The 23,341-nt window shown below is 57.4% G+C and overlaps 1 protein-coding gene across 1 annotated transcript; it reads right to left on the minus strand.

Annotated features, from left to right (window-relative positions):
* Positions 1-1,086: 1,086 nt before the first annotated feature.
* On the minus strand, positions 1,087-22,830 carry LOC143692678 (serine/threonine-protein kinase pim-1-like). The gene is made up of 8 exons (XM_077172923.1): positions 22,781-22,830; positions 20,354-20,419; positions 20,001-20,066; positions 2,998-3,232; positions 2,800-2,850; positions 2,229-2,595; positions 1,436-1,612; positions 1,087-1,193 (listed from the first exon to the last, which is right to left on the minus strand). The coding sequence occupies exons 1-8, from the start codon at positions 22,828-22,830 to the stop codon at positions 1,087-1,089; spliced, it is 1,119 nt and encodes a 372-aa protein (XP_077029038.1).
* Positions 22,831-23,341: the final 511 nt, after the last annotated feature.

Consider the following 23,341-nt stretch of genomic DNA (forward strand, 5'->3'; position numbering starts at 1 on the left):
TCAAGAAGGAAGAATGGGACAGACAAAACACCCTGTGCAGATCCAGGTGTTCAGCTGGGCCTGTGGAGAGTTTGGGTCCTTGCCAATTGGATGTGTGTCCCCAGCTGCAATCTCTGGGCCTGCAGCAGAGTCTCACTCAGCTGCCAAAGCAGAAAGCTCAGGCGCTGTGCTCACAACGGGCTCGTCTGATGCAGAGCTGTCAGAGCAATGTGAGGGCAGAGCCAGCCCAGCTGGGCCCAGGGCTGAGCCCAGCAGAGCCCTGGCAGAGCCCAGAGCAGCCTCAGCAGCCGCAGAGCCCGGCTGCAAGGAGAGAAAGCAGAAACCGCCCGTCAGCTGAGGGCTCCTGGGCCCTTGTGCCAAGGCCTGCGGGGCCCAGGCCATGCTGGCTGTGCCCAGAGCTGTGCCCAGAGCTGCCCATCCCTGCTGCCTTTGGCAGCAGAGCAGGAGGGCAGGACATGTGCCCAGCCTGCAGCCAGCCACGGCACATCCAGCCCTCAGCAGCTGCCCAGAGCCAAAAAGCAGCTGGGCAGCGACTGAAGAATTCATTGCATCTGCCCCAGCAAAGGGGGAACCTTTGGTGCCCGGCCAGGCCCTGCCAGGCCCAGATCTGGGAGCATCCCCCTGCCTGTGGACTCACCTGCAAATTGAGCCTGGAGCCTGGCTTTGAAGAAGGTGCCAGAATCCAAGTCCATCATCTTCAGCTGGCCAGGCCGAGGAAGAGATTGTCACCCTTGAGCTTGTCCTTGGTGTCTCCAGCAGCAGCCCCACCTGGTACAGCTTCTGCAGGGGCTCCTTCTCCTTCCCTGGGGCCAGACCAGGCTGTCAGGGCTCTGCCCAGGGCCCCAGCCATCCATGAACCAGACAAACCAAACCAGGGGGGATGGTGGCCACCAGTGCTTGCCACACCAGGTCTCCAGCTCAGCTCCAGCCCAAGAGCTGCGTGTTCCCTTCTGCTGAGCCCTGCTCAGAGCTACAGGCAGCACAAAACCAGCCTGGTTTGCTTTGCCACTGAGTGCCAAGAGATGTGTGGAGCTGGTACCTGCCAGGCCCCTGGATCCAGCTCTGCACGTGGATCTCTCCCATCTTCTAGGGCAGAGGAACACCCTGCACCCAAGGATGGCAGAAAAGCTCTTCTAAGGACGGCCTGTCTGAGGGTTGCATGGACAAACACCTCTTAATGATATCCTGGCACTCTGAGGAGAGAAACCAGAAATCACCAGTCAGCTGGAGAAGTTGCCCACCTGTTCCCGTGCCCAGGCCATGCTGGGTGTGCCCAGAGCTGGGCCTAAACCTCCCCATGGATGCTCTGTTTGGAGGAGAGCAGGAGAGCAGGACCTGTGCCACCTCCTCAGCAGCTGCCAGAGCGGGATGCCCACGAGCCCGCTGCTGTCTCCCAGCACTGGGATTCCCCTCGTGCCCAGAGATGAGGATCCACCTTGAGAGAGCCATCGTGGGAACAAGATCCACCCCCGGATGATCTCCTGGCCCCTCCTGAACGGGTGCTTGCCCATGACCAGGTGGCACAGCAGGAGGCCCAGGGACCAGATCGTCGCTGCCTCGCCGTGGTAGCGTTGGTGCTGGATCCACTCTGGTGGGCTGTAGGACAGGGTTCCTGTGGAACACAGACACAGCTCAGCAGGGGGATGCTGCTGCTCCCAGAGCCCGGCCCCAGCATCCCTGGCCGTGTGGGGGCTGCCCCAGAGGCACACGGGGTGAGCGCTGCCCTCTCGCCAGCACCTGGGACTTGTGTACAAACTCGGGGCTGGAAAAGAAGCCACAGGTGCTGGAAGAGGGCAGCAGAAACCCTGGGAAGGCCCAACCATGACACACAAAGGAAAAACCCACCCATTGGTGGAGAAAACCCACTCTCCTCCCCACCTGCATGGCCCCCAAAAATGTTAATAAGCCAAGGCAAACAAGGGGAGTGGAGCAGTCCAAGCCCTTCCTCGCCTGCACACCAAACCATCCAGGGCACAGGGTCAGACCCCGCTCTCTGCTACCCCCATGGGGGTTTGTGTCGGGCTGGCTGCCCCCAGCTCCAGCCCCAGCCCAGGCCACAGTGGGTGCTGAAGGCTGTCGGCAGGGCTGGCAGCTGGCCCCCCTCACACCCCACCCAAATCAACTCGGCTCCAGCATCAATCTCATCCCGGCTGCAATAGGGGGAAGCCCCGGTGCTGCACCCAGGCTGGGCCATGAGATGCCCAGGAGCATCCCCTGCGAGGGCTCACCTGCAAACTGGGTGTAGGCTGTGTCTTGGAGGAAGGCGCCACAGCCAAAGTCGATCAGTTTCAGCTGCCCGCTGGCCAGGTCGAGCAGGATGTTCTCGGGCTTGATGTCCCTGTGCAGGACCCCGCAGGCGGTGCAGTGCCGCACGGCCTCCAGCACCTGGCGGAACAGCGCCCGCGCCTCCTCCTCCGGCAGGAACCCCCGCTCCGCCAGGAAACCCGAGAGCTCCTGGCACCGCTCCGGACGCTCCAGCACCAGCAGGAAGCTGTCGGGGAGCTCGAGCCACTCCAGGAGCTGAATGACAGCGGCACAGCCACGGGACACCTTGGCCAGCAGCACGATCTCCAGCGGCGCGCTGCTGCCGTCGGGCTGCGGGAGGAGCGCGGTGCCGTCAGTGGGGCTGAGGCCGTGCCGGGGCTGTGGGAGCCCTCAGCCAGCCCGGGATGCTCTGCACGCCCCGCTCAGCCCACGCCCGCTCTCCCCGCAGGGCTCCCGGCGGCTCCCACCCTGCCGGGCCCCGGCTCCTCGCCGCCCGGCCCGGCCCGGCTGCTGCCGCTGGCCCCGCTCACTCACCAGCTCGCCCCAGTGCCGGATGCGATCCCGCGGCACGCGTTTGATGGCCACCTGCGAGCGAGCGAGGGAGAGTAGCGGGGTGAGCTCGCCGCCCGCCCCGCCCAGCCCCGACCTTCTCCTCCTCCTCCTCCTCCTCCTCCTCCCCCTCCCCCTCCCCCTCCCCCTCCCCCTCCGCCCGCCGCCGGCCCCGCCGCTCACCGGGGCGCCGTCCGAGAGCCGCGTCCCCGAGCAGACGCTGCCGAAGCCGCCGCGCCCCAGCAGCGAACCCACTCGGTACCGCTCCTGCAGGGCCTCGTGCGCCTTCCCTGCGGGCGAGACGCGGCTGTCAGCGCTCGGGCCGGGGCCAGCAACGGCCCCCGAGCGCCCCCCGAGCGGCCCGGGCCGGGCATCCCCACCCGCCCCGGGCTCCGGCGGCTCGGGGCCGGCGGCCGCGCTGCCGAGCGGCGGAGCTCGGGCCGGGGAAGCCCCAGCGGAGGCGGCGGCAGCGGCCGCGCCGCCTGTGTCCTCCGCGGGCCCCGGCAGGAGCCGGGGCCGAGGCCGGGATCGGGACTGGACCCCACGTCGGGTCCGTGGCCGGGCTCGGGCCAGGCGGAGCCGAAGGGCGGCGATGCCGCCCCCGCACCAGGCACTGACGCCCGCCCAGCAGCGCCACCGCCAGTACGGCCAGAGCCGGGCGGAGGCGAGAGCGCGGCGGGACGGCCGGGGCCGTGCACGGGGCAGCCCCGCCCGGGGCCGGGGGCGGGCCGGGGGCATGGCCCGGCCCGGCAGGGGAGAGGGAGGCGGGGAGAGGAGAAGGACGCCGGGCAAGGGACCCCGAGAGAAGGGTGCCCGACCGCGGGAAAGGGAGAGAAAGAGAAAGAAAAAGAGAGTGTTGAAGCGTGTCTGCTTTTGCTGCTGCTGCTGCTGCCGCCGCTGCCGCCGCTGCAACTGAAGCACCGGGGCCGTTCGTCCCCGTGTCCGTTCCCCGCTCGCCCCACGAGCCCCACGTTCGAGCCCCGCGCGCCCCGGGCACAGCCCCTGAGTCTGTCCAAACACGGGAACTTTGCAGCGGTGAGCCCAGATGCAGAGCCCTGACTCCTGCACACTGGCACAGCAATCCCCTCGCTTGCTGCTCTGCATTGGCCTGGCTGAGGGTCAAACACTGTCGGGCCACCTTCCCTTGCTGTAGGATTCCTACCTGACCCCAGCACTGCACTTACATGTCCAGTGTTGCCTTCCAGTAAAACCAGGGGAAGGAAAACTCTGTGTGGCTCATGGTATTTTTGAGTGTCTAAAAATCACTAAGTCACCGATCTTAGAGAGGTGCGGTGCATCTGGAATTCCTGGGATGGAGAAGTAGTGCAACATGGAAAAGGGGAGCATAGAAATAAATAGAGGAAAACTTCTTGGATTGTTTCTTTCATTTCCTAAAAACTGTTTCAGTTCTTCCAGAATCTTGTCCACAGTCCTGTTTGCTCTTTCTATGAACCTTTCCTGGAGAACGAGGTGCAGCTTCTGTCACAAGATGTGCCACCAACTGCAGCTTCTCTTGGCTTTCCACACTGTGCATGCAGCACAACTCTTGCAGCAAAGCAGGACAAATGTTTGGAGAACTTTACAGCTTGTTCTTTCTTTTCCTTGTGAGCTGGGCACTGTGCCATTGGTGAGGTTTTCATTGTTACTGGTTTACACTAAGAAAACATTATGGGCTCCCAGGAATTGTTAGGGAATGCAAGCCTGACTGAATGCAGAGAAAGACTCTCCAGAGCCTGCAGCCAGAAATGGAGAGCTGTGTGATAATCATTCCAACACCCCCATGGACATCTTGAAAGTGATGTAGAAGATGAAAATGGGCTGACAGAGGGAGTTTGTTTCAGTGTTCAGTTCAGATACTTCTACATCTCTTGCACTGATATAAATCAAGAGCACAGTCAGTTCATGAAAGGCACCAGAACAAGCTGGACCCCTCAGTAGATGACGGAAAGAATCTGAAAAGGAGAAATGCAGGGAATGACTTGGTCAGCTTTACCTGTACAAAGGATAATTTTTCCTAATACTTTCCAATCCATTCCCTCCACTTTTGTCCTTCCTGACAAAGCCATTTTCATCCCAGATTCCCCATGAAATGGGAAGCCTGAGCTTGTGGAGTGCCTGAACGATGCCCTGTTCCTCTGCAGGGACACTCAGGCTGGAACAGGAGCAGGAGCCCTCTCTGGGGCAGCCTCCTCCAAGCTGGAATTTGTGCCGTGCTGGGAGAGGAGGAGGAGGGGGAGAAGGCAGGTGCTGTGTGGCAGGAGCAGGAGGGTTGGGCCACAGGACATTCTGTCTGCGCCGCTGCCCCACATTGGGCGGCCGTGCCTGGGGCTCTGGGCCTGGCCCTGCGTGCGCTGAGCTCCCTGGGCTGGGCTCAGGTTCCTGCTGGGACTGGGCAGAGCCTGGGCTCAAACTGGGGGCAGCAGCAGTGCAAAACACCTCTGGGCATCTGTGTTTGCTGCTGCTGGGAAGGAGCAATGAAGCGAGTAGAGAAGTTCTGGTTTCTGTTTCTCCTGGTGGATTTTTAGATTTAATTCCACACTATGGAGGCAATTTCTGTGCTGGCCTCTGTCAGTTTATTCTCTTTCAACACAACAAGGCTGTGTTTGAGCACTGCAAATGTGGCCTGTGTGGCTTTAATTCCTCTCGCCTTAGTGCTCAGGGGCTGGTGGGCATTCCAGTATCTGCTGATCTTTATGCCTGCAACAAAAGCACTGACTTCACTTTCATGAAAGAACCGTGGGCAGCACCAACTGAAAGAGGCACTTGCAGTTTTATGGGTAAAATTCAGGTGGCAAGCAGAAGAGGGCCAAGAGCAGCCGTGATCTCCAATTCCCATGGCAAAGGCACCAGCAGCCTCCTGCTGTCAGCTCAGGGTGAGTCAAACAGAGCTGAAAACAGCGCTGGAACCCGATCCTTTCTTCCTCTGAGGGCTGGCTCAGGGCAGCACAGGCGGGCCCTGAGCAGTCAGGGCTGTGTGTGGGTGCTGGCTGCTCTGCTCCAGAATTGAGCTGGAAAAAGCCCTTGGGAGCCGAGGCAGGAGCAGGCGGGAAGGGGCCGGCGCTGCTGCTGCTCCTGGCCGGGAGCCCCGGCTGGGCCGGGCCGGCGCCCCCTGCGCTGCGGCTGCTGCTGCTGCTGCCAGAGCCGGGCGGGACTCGGGGACAGGGAACGGACACGGGGGGGGGGACAGCAAAGGCCTGGTGGCTGCAGGGATGGTGACACTCGGGCCAGCGCCTGCACAGAGCTTCAGCCCGCAATTAACCCTGAGGGAAACGCTGGGGAAAGGCTCCATTTCAGCCTTTCTGCACTCGTGGCTGGGAAGAGACTGAAATGAAAGCAGAACAAGCAGGGCCCGATCCCTCCTCTTTTGGGAGGAGCCCTGGGCCTGGGCCTGTGAGGGGCCTGTGAGGGGCTGTGAGGGGTGGTGAGGGGCCATGAGGGGTGGTGAGGGGCCATGAGGGGCCATGAGGAGCTGTGAGGGGCTGTGAGGGGCCATGAAGGGCTGTGAGGGGCTGTGAGGGGCAGTGAGGAGCTGTGAGGGGCAGTGAGGGCATGTGAGGGGCTGTGAGGGCATGTGAGGGGCTGTGAGGGACCGTGAGGGGCTGTGAGGGGCTGAGGGAGCCCAGGCAACTCATGGAACCAAGGTTCCATTGTGACACTGCAGAATCAAGGAGATCATTGTTGACAGGATGGAAGCTCTTGGAACCAAGGGGCCATTGTGGCCCAGCAGGGCCTTGTGGAAGCAAAGGGACCATGGTGACACTATGGAACCTCATGGTACCACAGGTCCATTGTTACACAGCAGCCACAGCAGGGCTGCAGAACCAAGGAGATCATTGTGACACTACACAATCTCATGGAACCAAGGCATCCAAGTTACTGAACCTCACGGAACCAAGGGTCCATTGAGACACTGTAGATCCAAGGAGACTGTTGTTGACAGTACTAAAGCTCATGGAACCAAAAGTCCATTCTGACATTGTGAGGCCTCATGGAACCATGAAGACCATTATGACACTTCAGGTCCCACTGGAATCAAGGGACCATTGTGACACCACAGGGCCTCACAGAACCAAGGAGCCATTGTAGCACAGCAGGGCCTCATGGAATCAAGAGGATCATAGTGACCCTGTGGGGCTCCACAAGGGGCCATGGGGCTCTATAAGGGGCTGTGGGGCTCCATGAGACCATGGAGCCATTCTAACTGTGGAACCAAGGATACCACTGTTACACTATGGGGCATCATGGAACCAAGGAGAGCACTGTGACACTGCAGGGCTCCATTGAACTGAGAACTTGTGTGGCAGGGAGGAGCCCAATGGAACCAAGGTGCCATTGTGATACTGTGGAACCAAAAGAGACCATTGTGACACTGAGGGGCTTCATGGAACCAATGAGACCATTCTGACACTCTGAGTCCCCATGGAACCAAGGGGCCATTGTGACACCACAGGGCCTCACAGAACCAAGGCAGCCACTGTGACACTGCAAGGTTTCATGAAAGCAAGGGGCCATTGTGTCACTGTGGGTCCCCATGGAAGCAAGGGGACATTGTGACACATCCAGGCCTGGTGGAACCAACAGGGCCATTGTGACCCTGAGGAACCCAATAGAATCAAGGGGCCAGTTTGAGACTCTGCCACGTGATGGAACCAATGGGCCATTGTGGCATTGCACCATCCCATGGAAACAAGGAAACCATTTTGACATGGCAAAGTCCTCATGGAAGCAGGGGGCCATTATGCCACTGTGGAGCCAAGGAGACCATTGTTATATCACTGGGCCTCACGGAAACAAAGATCTGTTGTGATCCTACAGAGCCTCATGGAACCAAGGGGCCATTGTGATGCTGCAGGGCCCCAAGGATCCAAGAACATGGAACAGGTCTGGCTGGCTGGGCCTCCTGGGGGCTGCCTGACTGGTCCAGCTGACCTGGGCATGTTGAGGACCACTTCTCATCTCCATAACCTTAAAAACAAAAAGTACTCTCCCTAAATAAACTAAAAAAAAGGCTATTCTAGAAATAGTAAACGAACTAGGAATTTTTAGTTTACTTTCTTTCCATTGTCAGTAAAAAAAAAAGTTGTAAAGGAAATAAGTGTTCTAAAGAGTTTATTTTAATTCTTACTTCTTTTTTTCTTTTTTTAACTTTTAATTAAATTTTCTTTATATCCTTTTAAAATTTTAAGTCAACATTACCTTACTCCTAATCCTCTTACAACAAAATAAATACATAAATAATTAACCAACACTTAAACCCACCACACTCATCAATACATGAATTAAGAAATCTCAAAATTAGAAAAATCTTAAATTAACAAACCAAAACCACTACGAGGACATAATAAAACTTTTGCCAATGTTTCTCTGATTTTCTAAAGTTGCCAGTATAGGCTGTTTTGTTCTTTTGAGCTCCTGAGAAGCTCTTGTTGGTATTTCTCCAGGGAGTCCAATTCAGAGGACACCAACAATTGTAATTCCTTTTAAATGTCTCCTTGAGAGAGTTGTTTGGGGGATGGGGCTTGTCTGTGCTGCTTGGCCCAGCCCAGGCAGGGCTTTCCCAGCCACATTCCACACTCCATTGCCCAGCTGGAGCCGCTGGTGCCTCTGAGTTGTGCTGCCCCAGCCCCAGGGACGCTCTCCTTGTCTGCCCATTCCCCCACAGTCTCTGGGCAGGGATGGCCTCACTGGGGGCTGCTGACATCCTCAGCAACTTGGAGGCTGCTGCTGAATTTTCCTGCTCCAGAGGCTTGTTCAGCCTTCAGCTCTTCAGTGCAGGAATTCAGTGTCCCAGGGCTCATGAACATTCAGAACACCTGAACAAGCCAGGCCTCTGGGAATCATTTGATTTTAATTTTCAAATCACATGTGGTTAATTAGACAGATTTCAGTAGTGTATTCAAACTGAATAGATTCTTTTTAAACAGACAGTGAGAAAACATTTTTAGGTCCTATTTAGGTTTTTTTTTTTCCTGTTAATTCATTGATATGTGCAATCTCCAATTGACACTGAATCCAAGTACCTCCTCATGCAGTTTGAATGGATATTAAAATCAAGACCCTTCCTGGCTGACAATCAATCAGACTCTGTCCCTACCCCCACCCCACCATTTCCCCCATCCAAGCCCTGGCACTCAGAGCAGCCTTGTGCAAATCTGAGCTGACTATGATGTTGACTAGTGTGGTATTTATTTGAACTTCAGAAAAACTGGACAACTCCCTGATGCTCAAGCATGAAACCAATCAGTTGAGAGGCACTTGAATGACCAGAGAGCATCTGGTGGAGAAAATCTGGAAGGAATGGGAAGAATAAAGTTCCAGAGAGCCTAGAGAAGAGATGCCCTTAGACATGGCCATTTAAACAAGAGAGCTGCAAACACATGAAGGAAGAGCGGGAGGAAATATTAGACTGAATATTGGTGAATATCTACACAAGTAGAGGGGGGGATCAGTATTTCTTCTTTTGCCATTATTAGAAGAATCCAGGAGATCCAGGAAATTCCTGTTCCTGATGGGAAAACATTGCCATTTCTTAAAAGGACTCGAATGAGCCAGATAATAAAGATTTGCTTGTATATTATGAAACTAACAGGAATTAAAACTTGTGTCCCTTTCCAGGCAGACATCAGTTGTGTGTCTATGAACAGGCACTTGTGCCACTTGTGCCCTGAGGTGCCCAGCTGGGATTGGATCTCTCCCAGAGCACCTGAGGGACAGCAGAGCACCTTGCAAGCTGCAGGGCCCTGACAGCCCCACAGGGCTCCTGTGCCATCAACATCTGCTCTGCTCCAGTCTGAAACAGGGCCCAGCATGGTGCTGGGATCATCAGAGAGCTGAGGTGTGTGCTGAATTCAATGGCCTCCCAATCCCGCAGCAGCCCTGCATTTCCCTGCTGCAGCCTTGGTCTCCAGCCCAGCCATGGAGGCTCTTTGGGCTCTGGAGTGTTGCTGCAGCCCCCAAGGGCAGCTGAGCTCTGCCTTTGGCACAGTCAGGCCTGGCCAGCACAGGCCATGCTCAGCAATTGCTTGTGTGTGCCTGGCCTTGCTGTCAGCCCCGGCAGCGGCTGCGTGGCCCCTTTGTGGCCCTGTGCTGGCCCAGCCATGGTGGCCCAGCCCCTGTGCAGGCCCAGCCCAGGCCAGGAGCATTGCGGCTGGGAACGGCCCCTGTGCCGTGGTGCCCACAGCAGCCTTGGGGCTCTGTGCCCCATGGCCTCCCTGCTGGGCAGCCTCTGCCAGCTCCTGCAGAGCCCATGGCACCTGTGGGGCTGCACAGACAGCCCTGCCCCGGGCTCTGCCGGCCTCTGGGCCAGCAGAGAGGCAGCCAGGGCTGGCCATGGCCGGGAACAGGCCCTGAGCCCCGCAGGAGGATGGAGCTGGGCCACAGCCAAACTCAGCCCAGGCCAAAGCTGGGCTCAGCAGCCAGGGCTGCCAACGCATGGGCACAGAGGTTGGCGCTGACAAATGTCCTGGGCCCCCTCCCTGCTCTGTCCATGCCACCAAGGGCACAGAGCAGCCTCCTCTCTGGGCCACTTGCCTGTTTGCAATGCCTTGCACAGGCGCTGGCCCTGCCCCACAAGGCCTGGCCTGAGTCCTGCCCCTGCACGCTCAGCCAGGCTGAGATGGACACTGATGGTTTCTGGGCCAGGCTCTCGGAGCCCAGCCCAGCTCCCTGCAAGCTCTGCCAGCTGCCCTGAGCTCTGGGCAGCACCAAGGGCCTCTCTGAGCCCAGCCCAGCCCAGCCGGCTCTGGCCCCACAGCTCTGCTCAGGCCAGGCTGCTCTGGGCACTGGCCCCACGGCCTCAGCCCCTGCCAAGGGCACAGCAGCAGCTGCAGCTGCCACAGGACTCAGCCCCAGCCATGGGGGAAGGTGCTTGGCCAAGGCCAAAGGAGGCTCCCTGGCTGCCCTGCTCCCCTCGGCCTGAGGTGCTGAGAGCTCTGCAGCCCCTGCTGCCATCCCATCTGCCCAGGGCAGCACCAGAGCCCCGGCCTTGGGGCCCTCAAGAGCTGCTCCTGCTCCAGCCCAGGGCCCATCCCAAAGCTGGGGCAGCAGCCACAAAGCTCTGCCCATTTCTGTTCATAGCTGCTCTGAGGGGGGTGGATCCTCAGCCACTTGGAGGTTGCTGATGAATTTTACTGCTCCAGAGGCCTCTTCTATCTGGAGCTCTTCACTTCAGGAATTTGGTGACAAAGGCTCCCAAACATTTGTTCAAAATACTTGAGCAAGAAAAACCTCTGGGAATAATCTATGTTTTCATTTCTTCTGTGATTAATCAGACAGATTTCAGACGAGTATTTTAAGTGAATCTGCTATATTGAAAAAATGCCGGGAGAATTGTTATGTACTCTTTGGTTTTCTTTTCTTGTTAATAGATTGATATCAGCAATGTCCAACTGATATTGACCCTCAGCACCTTCTAATGTAGTCTGAATAGATATGAAAATCAAGACCCTTCATGGCTTACAATCAGTAGCACATTTTCCCCAACACCCCCCACCATGTCCCTCATCCAACCCCTGGAACTCCTATGGATCAGGAATGGTGTGGCCAGCAGGAGCAGGGCAGGGATTCTTCCCCTGTGCTCAGCACTGGTTGGGCAGCACCTCGAGTGCTGTGTCCAGTTCTGGGCCCCCAATTTAGGAATGACATGGAGGGGCTGGAGGGTGTCCAGAGAAGGGCAACAAGGCTGGGAAGGGGTCTGGAGCACAAGTCCTGTGAGGAGTGGCTGAGAGAGCTGGGGTTGTTTATCCTGGAGAAGAGGAGGCTCAGGGCAGACAAGGCAGTGTCAGGGCACAGGTTGGACTTGGTGATCTCCAAGGTCTTTTCCAACCTTGATGATTCTGGGATTCTCTGGAATCACCTTTGGAGCAGTTGCAGGATGAGCCCTGGGCCTCCTCTTCAGAAGCTCCAGCAGCCCAGGTCCCTCAGCTTCTCCTGGCAGCCCCAAAGCCCATCCTGTCAGTCCTGCAGAGCCTCTGCAGCTCCTCCTCATTGCCCAGAACAGGGAGCCCCAGAGGCAGAAACAGCAGCCCAGATGTGCCCCCCCTGGCCTGGGGTGCCTCTGGCAAGGGAGCAGCAGCAGGCACTGCAGGAGCCTGCAGACAATTCCTGCAGTACTTGTAGGATGATCCTGCTGCCCAAGGGACGTTCCCATGGGGCCAGGTCGGGAACTACAATGGGGAGTGGGGCCAGAGGGGAAAGGGCAAACAGGGATGGGCTGTTTGCAGGGCAGGAAACGGGAGTGGGCAGTTGGAAGAAATCTGAAGCAGGAAGAGTGGAGAAAGCAAAGGAGAAGGCAAGGAATTGCTCAGGGCAGTTTGGGGGTGGCTGCCAGGCAGCCCTGGCTCTGAGCAACAGCGTCTGCAATGACACAGGAAACTCCCAGCTGATGGGAACAAACTTTCTGGCTGAGTGCAGAGGCCAGGACAAAGCTGAGTGGTTTCCCTGGTGTCCCCCAGCCCTTGCTGGTCCCTGGGTGCTCCCCCTGCTGTGTGCAATGCAAACAGGGGCTGCTGAGGCAGTGCTGCCGTGTCTGTGCCTGCAAGGATGGGGCACCTGTGTGAGCTGGGGGAGAGGCCAGGGCTGCAGAGGGGGGATGTTGTTGGCAGCTGCATGAGGATGCTCTGGGACGCTGCCCTGGGCTGTGCAGCGCACTGGGCATGGATCAGCCCCTGCTCTGCTGCTCCTTCCCATCTGCCCCAGGGCCCTTGCAGAGCCCCAGCCATGCTGTTTGCCCCCAGCCTGCCCACGGCCAGCCTGGGGCTGCTGACGGGGGTTTCTGTGCTGAGCATTGGCCTGGCCGTGTTCTTGAGAGAGCCTGGGCAAGGAGCCTGCAGCCCCCAGGGCCTGGCCTGAGGCGTCAGCGCTGCCCCAGCAGTGCCCATGGCCTGTCCCTGCTGCAGCCCCGGCACTGCCACCCCCAGGGCTGTGCCCGGCCCCGAGAGCACTCAGGCCCTGCAGCAACACCAGGGCCACCAGGGCAGCGGGGCAGGGCCACGGCAGCAGCACTGGCAACACCAAGTGCTGCTGCTGCTGCTGCTGCTGCTGGGCACAGCTGCTGGGCCAGCACTGATCTGCCCCAGCTCTGCACACAGACATTGCTGCTGCAGCTCCAGAGATGGCAACAAAAGGGCATCTCTGTAGAAAACTCTGCTGGGAGATCCTTTAGTTCCTTTAAAGGCACCGAGAGCACAGCCCCTCCTCGACACAGTCTGTGGCCACAGGGAAGGTGGAGAGAAACAAAATGAGAAATGGCACACACAATGACATTTCTTTGTGGAAAATATGAAAAAAAGTAAAATAAAGAAAAAGAACCACCAAAATGAAGCCAAGAAGAAGTATCAAAGACTACTTTTATTACAAGTGATTTGCAGAAATTGGCCAGCAGTTTAATGTTCCTGAAAGCATCCAGTCATCAGTCTCCACACTGCAGCCTTGAGCTCCTGGTTCCTCAGGCTGTAGATGAGGGGGTTCAGGGCTGGAGGCACCACCGAGTACAGAACTGACAGGGCCAGATCCAGGGATGGGGAGGACATGGAGGGAGGCTTCAGGTAGGTTAATGTGCCAGTGCTGAGGAACAGGGAGAGCACAGCCAGGTGAGGGAGGCAGGTGGAAAAGGCTTTGTGCCGTCCCTGCTCAGCGGGGATCCTCAGCACAGCCCTGAAGATCTGCACATAGGAGAAAACAATGAACACAAAACAACCAAATGCCAAACATACACTAACAGCAATGAGCCCAAATTCCCTGAGGTAGGATTTAGAGCAGGAGAGCTTGAGGATCTGTGGGATTTCACAGAAGAACTGTCCCAGGGCATTGCCATGGCACAGGGACAGGGAAAATGTATTGGCCGTGTGCATGAGAGCATTGAGAAAGGCACTGGCCCAGGCAGCTGCTGCCATGTGGGCACAAGCTCTGCTGCCCAGGAGGGTCCCGTAGTGCAGGGGTTTGCAGATGGACACGTAGCGGTCGTAGCACATGATGGTCAGGAGGGAAAGCTCTGCTGAGATGAAGAAGAGAAAGAAAAAGAGCTGAGCAGCACATCCAGTGTAGGAGATGTTGATGGTGTCCCAGAGGGAATTGTGCATGGCTTTGGGGACAGTGGTGCAGATGGAGCCCAGGTCAGTGAGGGCCAGGTTGAGCAGGAAGAAGAACATGGGCGTGTGCAGGTGGTGGCCGCAGGCTACGGTGCTGATGATGAGGCCGTTGCCCAGGAGGGCAGCCAGGGAGATGCCCAGCAAGAGGCAGAAGTGCAGGAGCTGCAGCTGCCGCGTGTCTGCCAATGCCAGCAGCAGGAAGTGCCTGATGGAGCTGCTGTTGGACATTGGCTGGGGCTGCACATGGGGATCTGTAAGAAAAGTAATCATGGAATAGTTGGGATTGGGGAGGACTTGAAATATCCCAGCACAGCCTGGGGGCAATTTCCCCCCACTGCCTGCCCAGGGCTCTGCTGCCTGGAGCTGTCCCTGCCAGCAGCTGCTTCCCTGTGCCCAGGGCTGGGCCCTGCCAGTGCTGCCAGAGCCCAGCCCAGCCCTGGGGGCTCAGCTCTGCCCTGCAGAGCCCTCCCAGCTCAGGCACTGCCCAGGGGCAGCTCTGGCTCTGCAGGCTCTGATGGCAACGTCAGAGCAACCCTGAGGAGGCTGGAAAAGCAACACTGATGTTGCCTCTAAGGGGCCCTGTGCTGATTTCTGTCACTGCCCTGTTTAGTAAGATCTGAGAGAAATTTTTTTATTTTTCTCAACCTGAACTAAATGATGAATATCTATGGGCAATTTCCCATCCAGGCAACACAGAGGAGTAGAATAAAAAAACAGGATTTTCCCTTTTGTGCAGCCCCTGCCTTGCTGTGCTCCCTGTATAATCTACTTGAAAAGGTTCTGCAGTTAAATGCCATGCTGGGAGAAATCCTGAACAATGCAGCATCCTCCCCACACAAGGAGAACACTTCCAAGCCTCACCAGCTGTCTCCTGCCACCCAGATCTTGTCCCCCAGTGCTGGGAGCAGCTGCCAGGGCTGGCTGAGAGCTGTCCCTGGCAGGCAGCAGAGTCCCTGCCCCAGCACAGCGCCCTGGGCTGCAGGACCCTGCTCTGCAGGACAGCCCTGGGCACCCCTGGCTGCTCTGCACAAGAGACAAGCAGAGAATGTACTCACAGGCTCTGCAGGCATTGGCATGTTCCAGCTTGAGGAGATGGCTCCAGGAGCTGCAGCTGCATTGTCCTGCAGCCAGAGGTTCCTGTGCCAAGGGCTGGCAGTGATTGTGCCCCAGGCACTTCTCAGCCCCTTCCCAGCCCTGACTGATTGAAGCTCTCTGTGCCTCTGGGCTGTGCCCGCGCTGGCTGCAGGCAGTGCCCCAGCCCTGCTGGGCTGGCAGAAGAGCTGCTCATCCAGAGAAATGTGCTTTTGAAGCTCTTCTTGGTGACCAGGAGCTGCCTCTGTGCCAGGAGCCCAGCCCAGCTCAGCAGCACAGACACAGCACAAGGACTTTAATCAGCCTCTGGGGCTTTGTGCTCAGGCCCTGAGCATCAGTCCCTGAGAGGGAGCTGAAGAAACCTCTCCAGAACTCCAAGGCAGAATCCAACTCCAAACTTTCTTGGACTTGTAATGGGTCCCAGAGAGGGACACGACTGAGCAAGTGTCCCCAGGCCCCAGGCAGAGCAGAGAACTGCAGGCAGTGCTGACAGGTGGGGACAAAGAGAAGCCAAGTCTTGGTGCCCTGGGGCACAGCAGGGTCTGTGCCAGCAAGGGCTGGGAGGAGACACCTTGTCCTGAGGCCCTGGGGCCTCCTGGCACAGCCCCAGCCAGGCTGGGCACTGTCAGCCCCTTGTGCTGCCCTCAGCATCCCCCCCTAGCCCACATCCCAGTGGCCTCAAGGATCTGCTGCAAGGAGTCCCTGGGGAGCCTTGCTCAGCAATGGCCCTGGGGGCTCCTTCATGCTCCCTGCAGGGACTGCAGCTTTTTCAAAGGACTTTGGCTTTGGCTTTTGCCTTGGAGTCTCTGAGAGGTTTGTGCAATCATGGCCTCCAATTATCTGCTTTAACGAGTCCCTTGAGAGCTTTGCACTGACACTCAGTGTGGCTCAGTAATGCTTTGAGATACTCAAGGTTTTTTAAGGTACTTTGGATTCTCCTTTCCACACTGAGTCTCTGAGAAGTTTTTGTGCCATCCTGGCCACCAATTGTCTCCTCCAAGGAGTCCATGAGCAGCCTGTGTTGGGATGGACCTCAGTTGGACCCATTCATGCTTTGAGACACTTTGGAGTTTTCTTCTGACTTTGACTCCTGGAAAGGTTTGTACAATCTCCTCTCAGGCCCTGAGGTTCAAGGGCTGAGCTCCAAATGCACCACAGGGCTCATTAGGATGCAGCAAGTCCTGACGAACCATGGCTCTGCCTTGATTTCCATCGAGTCTTTTTCAGTTCAGCAGGAAGTTTTCCTTTTACAGTTATGGATTGTATAAATAAGAAACTTGACTAGCCCAATATTTAAGCAGCAATCAATTTATTAATTAATATGGTAAAGTATGAGCAATACAGCACTGGGTACAGTGGGGGAAGTTTTCCCTCCAACTGCACACATATAGTTGAGGCTTACAGGTGTGCAGGGGTACTCATCAGCTTTCTCAGCAGTTTCTATTCCAATTCTTACTCATCAGCAGTTTCTCTTCCCAATTTTTACATCACAATTCTACACACTATTGTGATTTAGCTTTTCTCAGGATGTATCCCAAAAGGAGTATCCCCAGATGGTGGTGGTCTGGTTAGCAAAAGAAGAAAGACAAATCCCATCTGGTGAGGTCCAGCTCTCCAGATGTGGGTCCTCCTTTTAATTGCAAAGAGTATAAATCTAACAACAGTGATGTCCAGCTTCCCTTGGTTGAAACTATAAATCCTTGAGGTGGTGTTCATCTTCCTTTCTCAAGCTGTTTTTCTCTGCTTTATTAAAGCATGAGATAAGCATGTTTCCATTATATATATTCCAAAGCTATAGTTTCAAGGATACAAGCAATGTTCTAAAATTCTACTTCAAAAGGTTATTATTGCAGAACTCTTAAGAATTAACTACAAGCAAGAAGCAACATTCTTAATGCTTTAATGCCAATGCTCCTAAATCAACCAAGGTTAATTGCAAACAAAAGATGGGTTCAAAGGACTTCTTCCATGCTTTACTTTCCTCAGTTATTATTAGAATTCACAGCTGTCCCATTGTCGGTCTCCACACATGTCGCAATCACAAATACACACGTTGCCTGTGTGTACCTGACACGACACACAGCTTTGTATTTCACATCCCCCCGTGTCCCCCTGTGTTCCCCCGGGCAGGGAGCTGCTCTGGCCCGGGATGGCCGGGCCCAGCCGCGGGGCCTCGCCGGCAGCGGGCAGGAGCCGGCCCGGGCTGCGGGACACGGCGGGGGTGCCCGGCTGCAAAGCAGCTCTGGCTCCCGCCAGGGAGCTGTGGGCAAGGGGCTGCAGCCGTGCGGGAGGAAAGCCGCTGGGCCAGCCCCTAACGCTGCCCCGCAGGAAGGAAGGGCAGGAGGAAGCTGACAAATGAGCTCGGAATGTGGCAGTGCAGAGATGAAGGGACAAGAGCCCTTGGGGGCCGGGGGTCGGGGCCAGCCCTCGGGCACGGCTCCGAGCGGCTCCTGAGCCGGCCTAAGGGCTGCCTGTAAGGATTGCAGGCGGCAGCCGAGAGCAGCAGCGCCGGCAGTGCCAGCCGGGCCCCACCTGCCCGTGCCTTCGCAGCCCGTGAGGGCCGCGGGCTCTGCAGCGCCGCTCCTGCTCCCACAGCCGGCCCGGAGCCTCAGGGCTGCCCCGCAGGCGCCGCGGCAGCAGCAGCGGCCTCAGGGCCCGGCCCGGGGCTCGATCTGCTCAGCCCGGGGGCAGAGCCACAGCAGGGGAGAAGGAGCTGAAGGAGCACCAGGGAGCCCGGGGAGAGACAGGCTGTGAGACAAGGCTCTGCCTATAATTTTAACAGTTTTTATTAGCCTAAAACTATATACAACTAACTTTATAACTATATACAAGTAAAAAGTCAAGTTTCTTATGACAATTGTCACAGGCGTTTCTCGCTTTGGACAAGATGTCCCAGGTCGAGCATTGGGCACTGAGTCCTTTCCAGCTGGCAGGGGGCTGTTGATGTCTGGCGGGGCTGCAGAGGCTGCTCGAGCCCTGGGGCCCATGAGACCTGTCGAGGAGCTGTGCCTGGCCATGCTCTCCTGAGGCGGCAGGGCCTGGGCGTGAAGGGCAAGGGTGAGCCGCCACAGGTGCTGGCCCCAGCGCACCAGGACTCAAGCTCTTGTCCCACACTGGGCATGGCCATTCTCCCATCTTACTCCAGCTCCAAGCTCAGTTGCCCCATGTGCCAGTCCTCCTGCTCCATTCTGCCCCTTCCTTCTCACCCCAGACACAAAATACCCACGCCACATTACCCAGCTCTGTACACAGAGCCCTACTCATCCCCCAGCTGGCACCCTGCAGATAATCAGCCCCTGTCGTCACTGACCCCCTTGCCCTGACAGGCCATACCTGACGCATCCTGTGTCCTGATCGCCGTACGATGCTGGTCATTACAGCCCCTCGAGATGTGTCCATCACCATGCAGCAGGGTCACACTGGGCTGAGGAGGAGAGGGCAGCTGGCTGCAATGCAGGGCCCAATCCAGCACACCCCAATAATCCAACTCAGGTCTCCCTGGAGACTGAAGGCACAGATTCCCCCTGGATAGTCAGCAATGCCATCAAGCCTCAGTCACCATTCTGTGTCCCCACCTTCATCACACCTACCTTGTTGTGTACCAGGAGACGCTGCAGCTGTGCACTTGTATGTGGGGAAGCCTTGATGTTCTGCATCGTGGAGCTGCTGCTCTGATGGTCCCCAGAGCTCTGCGGCACACGGGGACACTGGCACGGACCAGCGGCCTCCTGTGGGATGGGGCACAGGACACTCAGTGCCCAGGCCTGTGGCATGCAGGGCATCACCCTGCTGTGCCAGGGAGGGCACTGGCAGTGCTGCCTGCAGGGGCATGTCCCTGCCAGCTCCTGTCCACCTGCTGCAGGAGCCCCAAGCCCATCCCACCAGGCTGCATCTGCTGGCTCTGTCCCCACGGCCACGTGTGCTGGCCATGGCACCAGGCAGGTCCCTGTGCACAGGACACCAACTGGCAGGAGCTGGGCTGTCCCAGCTGCAGGGATTGGTTTTGGGAACTCCTTTCACAGGAGGCACCCAATCCCCGTCTGTAGGATTGACGGGGGTAGCACAGTCGGGACGAACGGAGACGAGAGATCTCTGAAGCCAGGTCGTGGACGGTTTATTGCAAAGGGCATGGGTGCAGGGCCCTGCTTGGAGCTGCCAGCTGCAGCTCAGAACAGGCCTGAGAGAAGAGAGGGGTAGAGAGGATGAGAGGGTAAGAGAGTAAAAATATAAGAGAGTAAAAGGGGTATGAGGATAAAAGGCAAGAGCTAAGAGACAAGAGGTAAGAGTAAGAGCTAAGAGCTAAGAGCATAGAAAAGTAAGAGCTAAGTTCACGTTACAATACAATAAATCATCTTCTGTGTTGAATATTCTGTTTCTCACTTAACCAATCTAGTACAAGATACAAATCCTATAGCATTTCCATACAGCCTATAACAATCACTATATTACCATACTGTGCTACATTTTAAACCCTAAAAGCTCCTCTTTGGACTCCTTCTGCCAAGCTGGCAGGGTGTGCTCAGACCCTTGGACCTGCCTGCAAGCAGAGGGCCTTGTTTCATCAAAAGGGGATTACCTTCAGCCGGCCACACCATTGTTTTCCCGTTGTTCAGTAACTAAGGGATCTCGAAGCTTGCTTTCATTTCAATCTCGCTTATAGTTTCCATATTCTCAAAATCTTTTGCCAGACAATCATAAGGTTTTCCTGTTTCATCTTCCCCAACAGCCCTCCAAGCCTGAGCTCAGACTGCAAACAGACGCAGCTCATCAGATGTGCTTTCAGCAGCCTTGGGACAGAGAGATGGGCCAGACAGGGCAGTGCAAGGCAAGGAATGCAGAAGCCCCCAGCCCTGGGGCAAGCACTGGCCCTCCACAGCTGCCCTCTGCTCCCCTGCCCTGCCCCGTCCCCCCAGGCTGCTCTGCCCCAGCCCAGGTGCAGAGCCCTCCTTGCTGTGTCAGGGCTGCTCTGCACCCCAGGTGCTGGGGATGTGTCCTCAGGGCCCTCACCTTTGGCTGGGCGGTGGCTCCTTGCTGGGGGGCATCGGCTGCAAATACGGGAGTGTCTCGGGGTACCTGGGGAGGGCAGGAGTCACAGGTGTGTGACAGGGGACAAAGAACCTGTTCCTGTTGGAGGCAGCCCCCCCAAAGCCATGGGATTGTAGCCCATGGCATCCCGCTGCCTGTAGCCCTTGGGATGAGCCCCCACAGCCCCTGCTGATGGGCAGGGCTGCAGAGGGGGCTCCCCACATCAGCCCCTCCCAAGCAGACACTGTCCCCCTGTGCCAGCACAGCGGGTCACTGCTGGCACCCATCTCCCCCCATGCCAGCCCCGCTGCCCCCGAGGCACTGGTGCTACTCACTGGCCAGGAACCTGCACGCTGAGCATGCGGTCACAGGACAGGCACGAGAAAGGGACTGGCAGCTGCCTAAGGAGGGGGAGGGAAGAGGGCTGGCTGAGCTCCTGGGGCCACAGCCCTGCAGCACACAGGCAGCAGCTCCCTGCAGCAGCCAGCTGCTGGGCAGCTCACTGCACAGGGTCATGGCCATTGCAGGGTGAACCGTGGGCTCTTGAGCCTGTTTCTCCCCATCCCCAAGGTGCTGGCTGATGCCAGGTGAAGGGCACAGGCACCCGTGCCACCATCCCAAGCAGCCCCTGCAGTGCTTTCAGCCCCTCTCTGGCACCAAAGCTCCCCCGTGTGCACGGCCAGGAGGGCAGGGCACAACCCAGCTCAGGGCATGGTGTGTGACAGCCCTGCCTGGCAGGAGCAGTTGCCATCGCTGTCCCCAAAGCCATCAGAATCTCCATTGCACTCACTTCTTAATCCCAGCAGCATTTTCACGCAACAGCCTATCCTCAAGTTCCTCCATGTTCCTGTTCCAGGAGTCCTCCCGGTGTTTACGGAAAGTCTTCAGGTCCAGGCGATCCAGCTGTGAACAGGTGCACAGCCTCAGCCAGCTGCTCCAGGATGTGATGTGGAGCTCTCCAGGGAAAAGCCTGGAGGGGGATCCTCAGAGGGATGCTGCCTCAGGCTGTCAAGTCCCAAAGGTGCCAGTTCCTCGTGGTGGGGACGAGGTACCCCTCACCTTGTCTTCAATTGCATCGCTGAACTGCTGCTGGGTACTGTTCCAGTGCTGCTCCTGGCCTGAAATCTGGCTCTGCAACTCCTGCATCCTCTCATCCAGCTCCTCCATGTTCTCTTCATACTGGCTGCAATCGACTTTGCTGTCCAAGGCAGCTTTGTTCGCCTTCTAGCAGAGGGGAAGGGCAGGAGAGCGGTGGGGAAAGGGATGAGGAATGCCAGGCAGGGCCAGCGTGTGAGGGGCAGAGGGAGGAGTGCTTCTGAGACAGAGGAGAAATTTTCCAGAGTAGAAATCCATTTTGATTTAGGTGAAATGTACATCTTTGAGTCTGTGGTTAGAAAACATAGCTATGTAGCCTGACTGCAAAGCCTAGGCTCAGGGAAACTGATTCAGTGAAGGACAGAGATAAGGGGGGGAGAGGACAGAGGGTGATAAAGAGAGACAGAGAGACTGCTGTGAAAGCAGGTCAACCTGACCTAAGAATTCTTTCTGATAAAGAAGAACTAGTGGCAAATGTCACGCAAAATTTGTAAAAAGGAATATGTATGAACCTATTGTGAAATTGTATGGATATGTACTTGAGAGGAGGATAAAAAGGGACCTGAAGTTCCCAGAGGTACGCATGTCTTTTAAGGAGAGTAATCTCTGCATGCATCCAGCGCTGTAATAATAAACATGCCAGGTTTACAACTTACACAAAGTTGTGGAGTTTTTTGCTATCTCTGCAAAACAGAGCCCTTTTGGAGGTTTCCTCCCAAAATTTGCCCTAAGCCAGCACAAACAGTAATCATGAAAATTTCACCAGTGGCATAATTTCCTGCTGGCAAATCTTGTGACAGAAGCTTGACCTTGTTCTCCAGGAGACATTCTTGGGAAGAGAGACAGGAGAAGATTCCTGGAAAACTGAAACAGCTTTCCAGAAGGGAAATGAAAATGAAAGAAACAATCCAAGATCTTTTCCTCTATTTATTTCTATGCTTCCCTTTTCCATGTTGCACTACTTCTCCATCCCAGGAATTCCAGATGCACTGCACCTCTAAGATTGGTGACTTAGTGATTTTTAGACACTCAAAAATACCATGAGCCACACAGAGTTTTCCTTCCCCTGGTTTTACTGGAAGGCAACACTGGACATGTAAGTGCAGTGCTGGGCTCAGGTAGGAATCCTACAGCAAGGAAAGGTGGCCCGACAGTGTTTGACCCTCAGGCAGGCCAATGCAGAGCAGCAAGCGAGGGGATTGCTGTGCCGGTGTGCAGGAGTCAGGGCTCTGCATCTGGGCTCACCGCTGCAAAGTTCCCGTGTTTGGACAGACTCAGGGGCTGTGCCCGGGGCGCGCGGGGCTCGAACGTGGGGCTCGTGGGGCGAGCGGGGAACGGACACGGGGACGAACGGCCCCGGTGCTTCAGTTGCAGCGGCGGCAGCGGCGGCAGCAGCAGCAGCAGCAGCAGCAGCGACAGCAGCAAAACAGATATTTTAGAGCACTCTTTCTTTTTTTCTCTTTATCTTTCTCTTTCTCTCCCTTTCCCTCGGTCGGGCACCCTTCTCTCGGGGTCCCTTGCCCGGCGTCCCTCTCCTCTCCCCGCCTCCCTCTCCCCTGCCGGGCCGGGCCATGCCCCCGGCCCGCCCCCGGCCTCGGGCGGGGCTGCCCCGTGCCCGGCCCCGGCCGTCCCGCCGCGCTCTCGCCTCCGCCCGGCTCTGGCTGTACTGGCGGTGGCGCTGCTGGGCGGGTGTCAGTGCCTCGTACGGGGGCGGCATCGCCGCCCTTCGGCTCCGCCTGGCCCGAGCCCGGCCCCGGACCCGATGCAGAGTCCAGTCCCGGCCCCGGCCCCGGCTCCTCCCGGGGCCCGCGGAGGACACAGGCGGCGCGGCCGCTCCCGCCGCCTCCGCTGGGGCTTCCCCGGCCCGAGCTCCGCCGCTCGACAGCGCGGCCGCCGGCCCCGAGCCTCCCGTGCCGCGTTCCAAAGAGCGAACGCCTGGGCATGGCCGGCCCGGGGCGGCTGAGGGGCGCTCGGGGGCCGTTGCTGGCCCCGGGCCGAGCTCTGACAGCCGCGTCCCGCCCACAGGGACGGCGCAGGAGGCCCTGCAGGAGCGGCACCGGCGGGGTTCGCTGCTGGGTCGCTCTCCAGACACAGACATGGAGCAGAGAGCCCCGAGAGTGCGCAAGGTGGTCTGGCTGGAGGAGGAGGAGGAGGAAGAAGGCCCTGGAGCCGGCCCAGCACAGGAGACCAATGCGGCGGTGCCGTTCCATCCACCGCAGGAGGGTGAG

Source organism: Agelaius phoeniceus (assembly GCF_051311805.1).
Source record: "Agelaius phoeniceus isolate bAgePho1 chromosome W unlocalized genomic scaffold, bAgePho1.hap1 SUPER_W_unloc_2, whole genome shotgun sequence".
In the NCBI taxonomy this organism is placed as follows: Eukaryota; Metazoa; Chordata; class Aves; order Passeriformes; family Icteridae; genus Agelaius; species Agelaius phoeniceus.